This window comes from Rissa tridactyla, chromosome 4, assembly GCF_028500815.1.
Source record: "Rissa tridactyla isolate bRisTri1 chromosome 4, bRisTri1.patW.cur.20221130, whole genome shotgun sequence".
Lineage (NCBI taxonomy): Eukaryota > Metazoa > Chordata > Aves > Charadriiformes > Laridae > Rissa > Rissa tridactyla.
The window spans coordinates 61,341,713-61,356,089 of NC_071469.1; the positions used below are offsets into that span (position 1 = coordinate 61,341,713).

General features: G+C 41.4%; 1 protein-coding gene across 2 annotated transcripts in view; it reads left to right on the top strand.

Moving 5' to 3' along the window:
• ASPG (asparaginase) overlaps positions 1–10,722 on the top strand; it is a 49,300-nt gene extending 38,578 nt beyond the window's left edge. The window contains exons 13-16 of one of the 2 annotated variants that reach the window (XM_054200185.1): positions 416–502; positions 8,384–8,483; positions 8,806–8,864; positions 10,506–10,722. In XM_054200185.1, the coding sequence (XP_054056160.1) occupies positions 416–502; positions 8,384–8,483; positions 8,806–8,859 (241 nt within the window). In that variant the 3' untranslated portion in view covers positions 8,860–8,864; positions 10,506–10,722. Of the gene's footprint in view, positions 1–415; positions 503–8,383; positions 8,484–8,805; positions 8,865–10,505 lie in introns of those variants that run through there. The other variant, XR_008466205.1, reaches the window with a different exon arrangement.
• The last annotated feature ends 3,655 nt before the right edge of the window (positions 10,723–14,377 follow it).

Here is a 14,377-nt window from a genome sequence, read left to right on the forward strand (position 1 = left end):
CTACATTAATCTGAAGATTCATTGCTTAGCTGCAAGACATACATTTTATTTAAGACTGATATGTACAGGCGTTGTATTCTGTAAAATACAGGAATGTCACTAATATTTCAGGACTAAGCTATCACTAAGGTAAAGAAAATAAAAACTCTTTGAAGAGAAAGGGATGCATTCCTTTCCTTTTCAGAGCTGAACTTAACACTTCCGTGAGCTTAGTGTGTGAATGATTTTTTGATAGGGAGGGCAAATCTGTTTACTTCATCTGTCACTGTGGAGAAGATTCATTGTTTCTGTGGTGGTGGTGAATATCATATAAGAACTTTCACTGACTGCGTATATGAGTAATGCTGAACTTAAGGGGGAAAAAAAACCTACCAGTCAAAACACTTTCTCTGTTTTTTCTATTCCTTTCATAAAGGCACATACAAGTGATCACTTTGTTACGAGAAACAGGAGCACACCTTTCAAGCCATGACTTGGAGAACATTGGAACAATACTCTGCAGGTAAATGATATAAGGTGAGGTGGCCCTAAAATTGGGATGGTGGAGGATGGTTTTTCAGAGGAGACTCTCAGAATGGAGAACAGTGTGTAGACAACTTCCAAAGAACAGTTAGGTCCCTGGCACATGATGTGACTATTTCTGTGCTAGACTAATGATGAGGAAACAAGTGAAGTGATGAAATTAAGAATCAACTCTGTGTTGGAGCACCGGTATCTCAAGAGAGGTCCAAAGCAGGCAGTGTTGTGTGAATAAGTGAACTGGGAGCAAATATGCCCCATTTGTTTTGTGCACTTTCACTGAGGACAGGTGAGGAGGAAACTATGCAAGGTGTGATTTAATAGTATCTCTAATTTGAGAATAAAGCCACACATAGTGCATCATTTTTATATGGGAATAGCTTCTACTTTAATTAGCATATAACATTGTTCTTAAAAATAACTAAATCAAATAGACAAATACATTTAACCCCCAAACCTTTGAACAACTGCTCACCAGCTCTGTATTTAATTTTAAGAGGCTATAATCCTCTTAAAAAAAAAAAAAAAAAAAAAAAAAAAAAAAAATTCTTCAAAAAGGGCAGGAATGAGGACCCAGGGAACTACAGACCGGTTAGTCTCACCGCTGTCCCTGGGAAGGTAATGGAGTGACTCATTCTGGATGTCATATCCAAGCACATTCAAGAGCAGGAAGTTATTGGAAGTGGTCAACATGGATTTACTAAGGGTAAATCATGCTTGACCAATCTCATAGCCTTCTATGATGTTATAAGTGGTTGGCTAGATGAGGGCAGAGCGGCAGATGTCATCTACCTTGACTTCAGCAAGGCTTTTGACACTGTCTCTCATAACATCCTCCTTAGGAAACTGAGGAAGTGTGGACTAGATGAGGGGACAGTGAGGTGGATTGAGAGCTGGCTGTGTGACAGGACTCAGAGGGTTGTGATTAACAGAGCAGGGTCGAGTTGGAGGCTTGTAACCAGTGGTGTCCGCCAGGGGTCAATACTTGGACCAGTATTGTTTAACGTATTCATCAACGACCTGGACAAGGGGACAGAGTGTATGCTCAGCAAGTTCGCTGATGATACCAAACTGGGTGGGGTGGCTGACACCCCAGAGGGCCATGCTGCCATCCAGCATGACCTATACAGGCTGGAGAGCTGGGCAGAGAAGAACCTAATGAGGCTCAACAAGGATGAGTGCAGTGTCCTGTACCTGGGGAGGAAGAATGTCAGGCACCAGTATAGGTTAGGGGTGGACCTGCTGGAAAGCAGCTCTGAAGAAAAGGATCTGGGGGTCTTGGTAGACAGTAAATTATCCATGAGCAAGCAATGTGCCCTTGTTGCCAAGAAGGCAACGGAATCCTGGGCTGCATAGGGAAGAGTGTGGCCAGCAGGTCAAGGGAGGTCATTCTCCCCCTCTACTCTGCACTGGTGAGGCCTCAACTGGAATACTGTGTCCAGTTCTGGGCTCCCCAGTTCAAGAGAGACACGGAACTACTGGAGAGAGTCCAGCGTAGGGCAACAAAGATGACTGAGGGATTGGAGCATCTCCCTTATGAGGAAAGGCCGAGAGAGCTGGGACTCTTTAGCCTGGAGAAGAGAAGGTTGAGGGGGGACCTGATTAATGTTTACAAGTATCTAAAAGGTGGGTTTAAGGAGGATGGGGCCAGACTCTTTTCAGTGGTTCCCAGTAACAGGATGAGGGATAACGGGCACAAGCTGGAACATAGGAAGTTCTGATCAAATATGGAAAAACTTCTTTACGGTGAGGGTGACAGAGCACTGGAACAGGCTGCTCAGGGAGGTTGTGGAGTCCCCTTCTCTGGAGACTTTCAAGACCCGCCTGGATGCAGTCCTGTCCTGAGTAATGTGCTCTAGGCAATCCTGCTTTAGCAGGGGAGTTGGACTAGATGATCTCTAGAGGTTCCTTCCAACTCTGAAAAAATCCGTGATCCGTGAATCCTCTGTTAAAGCTGTTTTTCCACACAGTCACTTTTAATATGTAAGGTGGTTTAATGATATGGATATATATTATGAAAACAGATAGATGCTTGATTTTATTTTTTCCAGTACTGATCCTGAATTACAAGTTACTCTGAAAATTGTAACAAGGTTTCATGTATTTCCTAAAATTACTTACAGTTTTTACCTTATTTCTTCTCTTAGTCTTCTCAAAACCAAGCAAAAAAAACCCTGAGTACAAGCCTTTATATCAGGACTTGGCAGGAAACGATGAGACTTGTAGGGACCAGCCAGTGCTGTATACTGTCTGCAGAACTATAAGGTCAAGGTAAAGCTTGTGTGTGTTCTGTACAGAGACTGGACTCTCCTTTGAGTAGTTCTGGAATCAAGAAAGACTAGTTGGAGTGTTTCCGTTGTCGTAACACGCTCAGGGGAGACTGGGTAATAAGACTTGTACCATGAAGTTAAAATATGTCCTTCCCAGGGCACTGCAGGTGATAGGACAGAACTAAAACCTTGGCTTGTGTAGTTTCCATCTGCCAAGAAGGCAAGAGGAGTGGCTTAGGGAATGACATTCCTCTGCAAATAAATTGGCCCCTTAGTTAGCTCTGGTGCCACATGCAGAACCAGTTTGGCTAGCTGACCTGGGAGTAATATGTCCAAAAAAAAAAAAAAGAGAACAAGTGTCTTTTAAACAAAAATTGGTTCTGATGCAGTCTGTTACAGCATTTTAAGGAGGATCTGTATTGCATTGTATTGCATGATCTCCTGTTGTTCCGAGCTGATAGTTTGATAACAAACACTTAAGAGATTTTGAACTTGCATCGATGGTAATAAGTTTAATACAAAAACAATGTAAATCTTCCAAACAGAGGACGGGAGCGCACGTGTGTGCAGAGGCTGAATGAGGACTTGGCGCAGAGTGGCGTTCTCGGGGTGGGAGAGGAAGAGGTTCTCCCACCTCAGTGCAGGGCAGGAGCCGGGGCTCTCTCCCAGCTGTCAGCCGGAGTGGTGGCCGTGGCCAGAGGGATGTCCACTGGCAGACATCACTGCGTGGCCTGTACCAGCAGCACTGACAGCCTGAGGCAGCGGTCAGGCTTTGAGAGATCGCTGAAGTGTCTGTGAATGGTGGCTCTTCCATACACTGCTCCTGCAGAGCTGAAGCGCTTGCTTTCCTCTTGCTGTTTTAGAGGCATAGTCTTTTGTACCCAAGTGGACTTTTTCCACAGAGCATTATTCAGATGCCTAAAGGTTATTAAATCTGAGTTACTGGTGTTTGTCCTTCTGCCAGAATGTCTCAGATATTTTTCCTGGAGTATCCTCAGATGACCTGACTGATACACTCATTTTTCCAGCGTGCTGGGGCTTACCTCTCTGTCCTACCTCTTACCTCCTCCTTTTAAGCCTTCTTTTTGCAGGCACTGGCACTTTCATGGCAGTCAACATGTTCACATGGTCAAGCTGCTTATAGAACAAGCTGTTCATAACATCTCCCCTCTGTCTAATTTGGACTATTTTCCTACATCTCCTCTATCTTGTAACGTGCCTTATGTTGCAATTCGTACTAGTCTGAATTTGTCACCAAGGCAATATGTCAACTTCTCGGGGTTTAGAACAACAAAGTTGCTTGCTTTCTGATAAGCTCTGAGTTCCTGCACTTGGCTAACTTAACTTTTTTCTCCCATACAGTTCTCTCTGAATTAGAAGCTATAATCACGTTTCTACCCTTGCTACTTACCTATTCTCAAACAAACTGGCTTTCATAAAAGACCATGAACAGGGATTTCTGTATTCTAATACTGTTTCCTCAGCTTCCTTCTGTTTAGACTCATGATTTTAGAATAGAATAGAATCGTTCAGTTGGAAGATTTTGGAAATAAAATAAAAATAAATATGCTCCTTTGGCATTGGTGATGTTTGAGAGCGAAAGGAGTAGCAAATAGAACTGAAAGCTGGACAGTATCAGCAGGAGCTCTTGTGTAGGAAGTGGAGGTGCACACAGGTTCAGCCAAGATGATCTAGTTATTAAATCCTTTGTGATTTCATTTGCTGTGCGGTTTTTTTAGGAAGCGAGAGGTGTTGGTCTGCTTTTTGGAATCACTTTGTTGATATTTGGTATCTGGTTCATCTGGTTGTTTTGAAATTATAAAGATATCTCAGTGTTAGTAATCTGTTTAAAAATGCCAGAATCTCTTCTCATATTGCAGAAGTATTGTCATCTGTCTGCAAAACCAAACCATGACGAGATAAATTGGGACACTCAGACTTATTCTGAAGGCTTGTCAGGTTCTGGAGTTGGTAAATAGTTGCTTTGTGTTTGTTTTTTAAAGGAAAAAAGTCTGTATAGAATTGAGATACTCTTTTCAAGTCTGTACTTCACAAAATTAAATAGGGGCATAAAGCCAAACCAGCTTTCTCTTTCATATTCTTAGATTTCATAAAATGATATGATATGATACGCAAGGATGGAGCCTTTCAAAATCAGCAACTTTCAGAAGAAGATGCCTCTTCAATTTAACATAAACTTGGGGGGTAAGGCTTGGGGAGGAAGGATAAATATGCCTCTGCAGGAATTAGGACCAAGCTTGTAATGCCTGCTGTCTTTCAAGTAAGTCTGTTTGTCCTAAGTGAGAGAGACGTGGAGATACTAGCCAAGATGAGCATTCCCAAATGTGTTCAGGATAGAACAAACCATGCCTTCTGCTGGACTTTTAACTTGCTTTTTTAGCATTTAATTTTTAGAAAAAAAAATAAAAGGGAAGAAAAAAATATTTTCTCTTGTGTCAGGGTGATACACCTAAAAAAAAAAAAAAAAAAAAGGTGGTCTTTCCCGATTGTTTCATATGGACACTGAAAACAAGAATCGCTGAAAAAGCAGAGCTTTGTGTCCTTGGGAAAGATGAAATCCTAGTACCTGAGGAGGCAGGAGGGAACCCCAAGATGTCATTTCACTGAACTCATTAATTCCCAGATCTAGAACTGCATTGGCCCTTGTCCTTCTAAACCCTCTGAGACCTGAGCAGCTTCGCTCCTGGTAACCTTGACAGTAACAGAGCACCCCTTAAACAGCAGCTCCTGAAACTGAGTTTGCTTGATGCTAGTGTGGCAAGAGGCACAAAATCAGAGAGTGTAATTGCATTATCACTATTTTTGGTATCTTAGCTCTGTCATCATCATGGCTACGTTAGCCACGATGAATCTGTGAAATGGGTACATAACGATTTTTTCTAAATGCGAGAGTATTGAGAGGCAGCATACCTGGGATTATCTGCTGTAAAAGGTATCAGTCAGAGTTTAGTAAAATGCGATGAAGTAGTTCTTTGGTGACAAAGTGGGTTTTAAACATCCTGATAAGTGTATACTGAGGTTATTTTTATTCCATTTCATGATATAAAAATGATGGACTTGCTGCTTAGAGGATGCACGTGTAGTTGGAATTGCTGGCGTAAATATTTTTGAGAAAAATACAGAGCAAAGATCCCCACAGTGTATGCTGAGAAGTCCTCTGTATATATTTAACTATATGAAGCGCACTTACAGTGTGTAAAGGAAATACAGATGCGTTTGGCTTGACTACGGAGATTTGAAATTGGAGAAAATGGTTTTGTGGTGTTCTTGATTATAATCAATTTAGTGAATAGTAGGTATCTTCTGTTTAGAGTGGTATGTAAATTTTCTCACAAGCTATGTCACTTTTTTGTTCTCTGGGTCACAGTCCCCATAGAATACATTTCTCACTTGATCAGTAAATGGCTGCTGCAAAATTGAAGATACTTCTGTGTAGTTGGATTGCTTTAATGTCACAGAAGGAGACCACTTCACAGTTTTGACCTCTGGTGATGTGGGTTAAATTGCTCTTTCTGCACAGGCTGCACAGGTGCTATTAGGCAGTTAATTTTCAAGTAAGTGCAGTAGTCCTTGTTTGTTGCTTACAGTGATGCTCGCTGAATTGCCCAGGATATGTAGGTTAGCAATATTTCTAAATGTGCTGGTCTTTGCCCAAAGTGGTTTCCGCTTTGCACGTGGCTGAACGATGAGATTCTGTGGCAAATACAGTGCTTTCCTGTCCAGTGCTGGAGATGCTCGCGGCTCTCACTTACTAGGTAGGCTTTTTGTTTGTTTGTTTCTTCCTGAATTCTGGGACATTCCAATGTCAGTGGCAAGAGACTTGTCTTTGTAAATAAAGATAATTCTGGTGTTCAGAAGTGTCTGCTAAGCAATTTCTTCTCTGCTTTGCTAATGCCTACACATTCTCTTTACTAATGCTTACTTTTTCCTGCAGTTTCCTTAAGGACTTCCCACAGAGCTTCCTGTTAGACCACCTTCGCCTTCCTCTGTTTCCTTATTGCTTCTGAGGGGCCTTTTTTTTTTTTTGTGATGGCAGTTTTCATTAATGATTTACTGATCCTTTTCTTCATGATGTCAGACCTGTTAAACCTCATAGCACCCCACCGCCACTTCCCTGTCCCCAAAACGCCCCAGCTGAAGGTCTTCTGCCCTGCCTCAGGGTTGGTGGGGTTGCATGGAGGAATACAGACAGAGACTTTTTCCTGTCCAACCTCTGGGACTGCTGCAAGCAAAAGCCTCTTCTGACTTTCTTCTCAGACTGCTGCAATTAGAGGCTTCCACTCCCCTGAAAACATTTTTTCAGGTGCTTAAAGAGATTTAATCAACAACAGAAGTGATTTCAGCCTAGCAGAGAACCGAGTGTTGCAGCCTGGCCTTCAGAATTTCTTCCATAAACTTACCTGACTGCCCTGTGCATCTTCAGCCTTCTCCGCACTCCACCAGGTCTGCCTGGCTTGGTTGTCACACCCAGGAGCCCGTCGCCGTCCTCCGTCCCTGCTGCCAGCAGTGTGCCGTTCCCCCACAGCCAGCACTGTTTAAGGCAGCAAACTCTGAACTTAATAAGTTTGGGGAGGGTTCCCCCTCTCTTAATGAGATTCAACCTCACTTGATGATTATCAGTGTGGTTCTGCTGAAACAATCTGCAAGCACATGGCAAGCTCAGGTCTGAAGCCTCACAGATGTTGGTATCTAGAGAAAACTGGCGGTAGTCCTCCCAGCCGTGCTGTCAGTTCAGCCTGTCCACAGGCTTGGTACAGACGGTCACGCTTTTGCGGATGTACAGGCTGTTAGCCCTTCTTTTACCAAAATAAAAGTTAAAAATCAAAATGAACCTTAAGTGTTACGGATGAGACTACCATCAGATGTGCGAAGAAACAATCTGGTGTATGTTCCTCTGAACATTTTAACTCACTTATTTGTATACGATTAATTTTGATCCTTTCTATTGCTTGTTATACATGGCAGGTAGAGGTCATCTTTAAAAAGCTTTTTTTTTTTGCTTGCTGCCCATTTAAATCTTACAAATTATCTTATAAAACACAAAAAATGTGGACAGTAACACAGCTACATGGTATCACATAAATACGCTGTCATAACTTCTGATAGCAAACATAGTTACGCAAACTTGGGAAGGGGCTTTCTTAGTGGTTTTCAGTGAGGTACGCTGATCACTAGCACATCTGCTTGTGCTCTCACTTACTCAGCTGCATCTTGATTTAGCCATTGCCCTCCCCCCAACTCATTTCATGAGATAAATATTGTGTTGTGAAATATGAAACTGCATGACTTTTTTTCCCCTTTGGTCATAGTCACACCCACTATGTGAAACTAGCCTGTTGTAAGTACTTATAGCACAGCCCTATTAATTTAAGGAACTGATTCATCAAGCCATGTTGCTTGCTCAGCTATTCAAAGCTGTTGTAATAGTGTTCCTTTACTTACCTCTCTGCCCTGGCAGCCATGTTGAGCCAGTTCTGGTTCAGCATTTGCCTGCTGAGCTAATTAACAGCAACCAGGAGCACACTGAAATGGACTGAAAGATTTAGAACTGATGGTAATTATTCTTTTTCCAGCCTTTCGGCTAAAGGCGACGTGGATGGACTGTATGCCTGGTACCTAGCTGGTGCAGACCTGGAGCAAACTGGTTATGATGGCAGGAGTCCCCTACAAGTAGTAAGTGTGCATATGGCTGTACTCCGTACGGCGCACTAGCTGTGTGAGTAATAACACACACAGTCGGGTCATACTAGTTTGGGAAAAGTAAATGCTGCTTTGGGGACTATAAACCAGATTAGAGTTCGTTACAAACTCAAGTCTGGTGCTGTTCCGAAGTAATAAGTTGATGGAGCCTGAATTTTCTCATTTATGTCAGAGGAATTAAAATTTAAATTGGATTTTAATTATTTTGTGGTAACATATTCGTACTTCCCACAAGTAAGTATTTGCATGTCCTGGTGCACAGGATGGCAGGATTTATTCATGTTTCTACTTACAGGCAGAGGCTACAGGGAATAAGGAGGTTCTTGACTTACTTAGACAAAAGCAGTAAAGAAGGTAAGATCTCATTTTCAATTGCTAGATTTCTGAACCGTACGGATCAGCATATATATGTATGAAGGGGGATTTTGCATTTAAGCCCTAGTTCTCCCTAGAGCATCTGGGTTCAGATGCTGTCCCTGCCTTAGTTTCTGATATGGCTCTGAGTACTTTAATCCTTCTTTATAGAGTGAGGCTAATGTTTATTCCTCTTTCTGCCTGAGCCTGGAAGTTCCACAGTGTGCTTCTGAACTTGGTTGGGAATCTAAATGCTACCGAAATTAAACCACTGAGGGCAGCGATGTCTTGTTCCGTTGGCCTGTTGCGATAAATTGCTCCTCTGTCTTGTCTGCCTTAGAGAGGAAATGCTGTCTATCGGGCAGGGTGCCAGGCCTGGTTTTCAGGGTGCCATGCCCACAGCACAGGAGCATACGCTTCTCCAGCACAGCTGCCAGGCGATCACAGCCCTTCGGCTGCACACCCTCCCACTCAGGAGGTCCTACGGTGGTACCTACAGCATTTCCACCTCTGCTCTCCATCTGGCTTTTAATGGAGCACCTTACCCCGGCCCATCTTCTTAGTCAACCACCACGGGACGTGTGGGGCGGACTGTGAATAGACGGGAGTTAGTTGTACCTCACATACAGACTGCAGAAGGCCGCCTTTCAACAGGGAGCTCTGCCAAGGCGTTGCCCTCCCTCCGTGCAGAGTGCCATGGCCTTTCTCTTACTCACACCTGAGATGTAGCTGCCTGGTTGTCCCTGACACGGACTCCCAGCACAGACCTCTTCTGTGCTGCTAACACACAAGGTGTGTTCCCCTGGCTGTGTGCGTGTGAGGCAGGTGTGAGCCTCGCGTTCAAAGCATCAGATCTGACAAGTCTATAGGAAACTTGTCTGGGCGTTTGACCACCTCCGGTGCTGTGCTGTAACTGGAGACATTTAAAACACACTTGCCTTTCGTTTCTCAGAACTCCTTTCTGTTGCAATAAATTGTTGATTTAGGTATCTCTTCTACCATGTATTGGCAAGTCTAATCCCAATTTAAATTGCTGGAGGAGATGATCTCCTTTATTTAATAAAATTGACACAAAATTTAGTTAAAGGTTTTGCTGCATCCATGGCTACCTTACCTCTTGTGTGTCCCATTTCATCAATGAAAGTGAATTAATGTGGATATAAGTGGGGAACCGCAACTGGAACAATAGCATTTTTTCATCACTGTGTAGTGGTCTGAATGGACATAGGACAGAATCAGGCATTTTTTGCTTTCCTGTAAAATTCTTTGTTTATAGCTAATATAGAAGGATTAGATAAAATTGGTCTTGAGCATTTAAATGGAAGTTTTCCAGTGTCCAGGATGAAAAGGCTAAAAATGCCTTCAGAATATGGGTTATGTTGCAAAGGCATTTCCATTTTCAGTGAAATACGTCTGCAAAAGTCACTTTTCTTTTGTAAGTGGGGAGCGAATGTGTTAAATCCTCAACTCCTACATGGATCATCTCTTAATTCCTTTGGACTGAGCCACCAGTAGTGTGGGCAGTCTGAAGGAAGTCTTCAGTACCGCATGAGAACTTGCTTGGCAGGCTACAGGGCAGTTTCTTCTCAGGAAGGTTTTGGATACCGCCTAGTTCTAAACATTCATTTTCTTTTTCTCTAGAGCCTGTAGAAGATGGTCGCTCCTCTTCAGAAACGCCAGCTTTGAACATTAATAGTGTTAAGCAGTTATGGGAGGAAAAGAGGAAAGGAACAATGGTGGCTGTGCTTGGAGCATACAGGAAAGCTACAGCTTAGAAATATTCTTTACTTAGGATCACATTCAGTTCATGATGATTTTCTAAAAATGATTCGCTGCTTTATCTTTTAATCACTTTTTTTTAAAGAAATTTTTATAAACAAGTGAGGATGGAATGTATTGCCTTTACTGTACAAGTCCTGTTTTAAAGAGGCCTTTTGAATCTTCTTATATTAAATCAAAGAGGACAGTATTGCAGGGATAGCAAACAGAAATGCTGTGGTGAATTCATACCAAGAAAAAACAGTGGATTGTGCATTTCTGGGTTTCAACTAATAAAATCTCTGAGGGACAATGTTGGTTTCACTTTGTCTGTTTTTTGCAATGGCTTGTATCACTTCAGTTGCAATTACAGCAATTGTGAGTGTCAGTGCAAACAATTGAATCAGTCATGGGCATCTGCCTGCAGTTGTGTACTAATCTTCACCAATGTGTCACTATAAAACCTCACTTAAAATGAGTAGGAGGCAGATGCCATAAAGCATGTTTGTGGGACTGTCTAAGTGAATTGATTGTTTTGTTTCTAACAGCATCTTTCCCACATCCTGACCGGAATATAATCAAGATTGCTACATGCTGGACACATAATTCTTTGGACTGTAAATGTGATCTCAGTATTAACAGACCCAAGTTTAAAGTCCTAACACTTTCAGACTAAAGAAAAAAAGTAATATATAATCTTTACAGCTGTGTCTGCCCTAGAATATGTAAACGTAGAGAATACTTCAGGCAAATGTATATATTGGAGATGGCAACTTATAATTTCTCCTACAGCTTCTGCAGTAATCTATGTGGATTTTCTATCTGCTTCATCTGAAGGGAATCTTTGAAGTGCAGATAGTTTTTTCGTTTTCCTCTTTATACTCTGCAACCTTCCCACAGCTATTCTTATCATGGAGAAAAGCTGCATGGACTACTTGCTGAGCCTGCTAGTATTAAAAGATTCCCATGGTATGTTGCATATCAGATCCTCCTAAAACAAGGTAAGTGTGCATGCAGACTCGGGAAACACTGTATATACTCCAGTTAAAAACAAAACAAAAACATAAAAATGCCTGATCTTTTAAGGTGAAGAGTAGTGCACCTCTTCACTAAGGTCACAAAAATTACAACTATGCTGTCTCATTATTAAATAATTGTTACATAGCAATAAACATGCTTTAGATTGAAGAAAATTAATACAGAATTAAGTAAATGAGATCTAACATCAAAAATCAGGCTCCAAATTCATCACCTTTTTGGTGTCTTATGTGTAAATATGTAAAGGTGATGTATGTAACAAAGTAATGTTTGTGAAAATTTTTACGATCAGGAGAATAACCATGCACAGACTTTTCTTCCTGTGTTATTTAGACCTACTATCTCAACTCTTGCCTAGTCAGTAGTCTAAAAGTTGATGCACTGAACTAGGAAATCCCTTTGTAACCTTCTCTGCAAGCGACTTTCTTGTTATTTGGATATTTTCTTTTTTTTCCATGATTCTCAGATGCAATAATTTGTCCTTAGGAGCATTCATTCTTTATTTCTGTACCAGAATGACTGACTGCAACGTATACAGAAGCATCAATATTTTCCTTATACTTTTCAATAAGGGATCATCTGGTCTACAGAAAACTTTCTAAACAATAACATTCTTGTATTTCTATAATGAAACAACCGTGTAAAATGCAAAACATACTTTCTTTTTCCGTTGAACAAAGAATGGCATTCTGGTGTGAAGTACTGGAATAATAGGTCTCAACAGGAGAACTGAAGGAGAGGGAAGAAAACAGACAACCATTTTCTTCCTGCGTATGAGCCACGTAAAGACACGAAGGGCAACATTTAGAAATGTAATCTGGTAACAAGAGTTTGAGTTAGAAGCTCGTAAAGCTAAAATGAAATGGTTTCGGTCATGTTTACAGTGAGAATAAAGCAGTATTAGCTTCTTTCTGACAAACCTTTACAGAAATATATATCCTATTAATGTTACCTTGCATGAGAAAGCGTTCCTACCACTTTCTAGAAATTTGCAGTTTATACCTTATAAATAGACCAATATCTAAAAATCTTTTAATGGCAAATGCATGAATGCAAATCTAACATCTAAGAAAGAGCTGAATCTCTTTTATATATCTCAAAATTTCATTCAAGAACTGTAACAGTCTACAAAAGTGAAGAGAAACTACATATAGGGAGTTGTGATTAAAAAAGTGGCAAAAATCAGCCAGTTAAGGCCAGAAACCTCAGTTTTTTATTTGGTGTCAGGGGTGAACTTCAATAATGCTTTTGAGATCCTGTGTTTGTCTTATTCGTTTATTACACCCTTTGCTCTGGAATCATAATTATACTCTCCGTGTTAGCTCCCAGTCTTATGATGAATCTATTTGTGTGTAGTAACCCTTGAGTTTTACATAGTTATTGGTCAAAAGCAAAATCTTGTTATTAGTAAGGAATGAAAATTCTACCTATTTGTTTTAGTTACTGTAAGCAGCTGAGTGCCTTTCATTAGTTTAAAGTATGCTAGATATTCTAGGGGCATCTTAATTTTTTAAAGCATCCTGATTTTTCTCCTTCAGATCATTCCTGGAAAGATCAAATACACTCTTCTTCTTTTTATCCAGCGATCTTCCGTTGGGTAAAGGTTTGCAGATTAAGCAGCCGAACAGGGCCCATTACTAATGCAAACACGCTCATTCTGTTGCTGGGACGAGCTGTGGGTACATTTTGTAACTTCTATAACAGCTTTAACTCCAAACACCCATGATGTCCGTGTACCCTTTCATATCTACATCCAGTTATAGTTTGTTACACCTAGCACAGACTGCAAGGATCATCTGCAGATCTGTGCTTGGTATTTTATACACAGAACGCATTGGAATAGCATGATAGGAGCTGGGTGAAATTAGTTTTGCTTTTTTTTTGGTGCAGAAAAAGCTTGTGATATTTTTTTAGTGTCATTTTTACTGCTTATTGGAACATAAAGATGACATTGCAGTTTCTGTTAGAAAACGGCAGTGGCTTCCATTCTTTTCTAACCTCGCTGTAATAATGCACGTGTCCGGGCTGTAGCTTTCCTTGCCCTGCAGAAGCACCAGCAGGTGAAATGCCATGGAATGTGCACAAGCTCCTGAGGCAGCCTGCCAGTGTCTGTGTGTGTCTGTGTGTGTCTGTGTCAGAGAGGCTGCTGCAGGTCTGTCACTGTCCTGTTGTACGCGATTTCAGCAGTGACTATACAACAGTGAAAAAAAGCAGAGTCAATAATGTCAGACTCGTAGCTGCTGCGCAAATGTTGGATTTGTTTCCAGTGTTGGATCTTGTAAGTTGTGATGATGTTCGGGTGGTGAATGCTGGTGCTGGAACCTCTGCTGCCTCTCCACGGAGGAGACGCAGTGAATGCCTCCCGTAAAAGTCAAACATTACATCAATTCTACAGCTTTCTTCACTTGAAAGACAACACCCAGCTTCCACTTTGTTTCTTTTTCCTAATGCTCCAGCTAATACTGCCAAGGGATAGGAACTACTTGGCCTATGTCAGCACTTCCCTAACACAGCAGAAAGCAGAGATCTGCACAACTAACGTGTCCAAGTTCCTGTCTGATTTGAGTTACAACTTTCCTTTCCTGAATGCAACCGCTTTCTTTTTTACTGAGGTCTGAAAACATTAACTTTCTGTTTGGAGATTATCTTATAAAACTTCTGTGATGGAAGGGCATTCTTAATTATTTGAAAAATCAGCATGTGCTTGCTCTCTTACT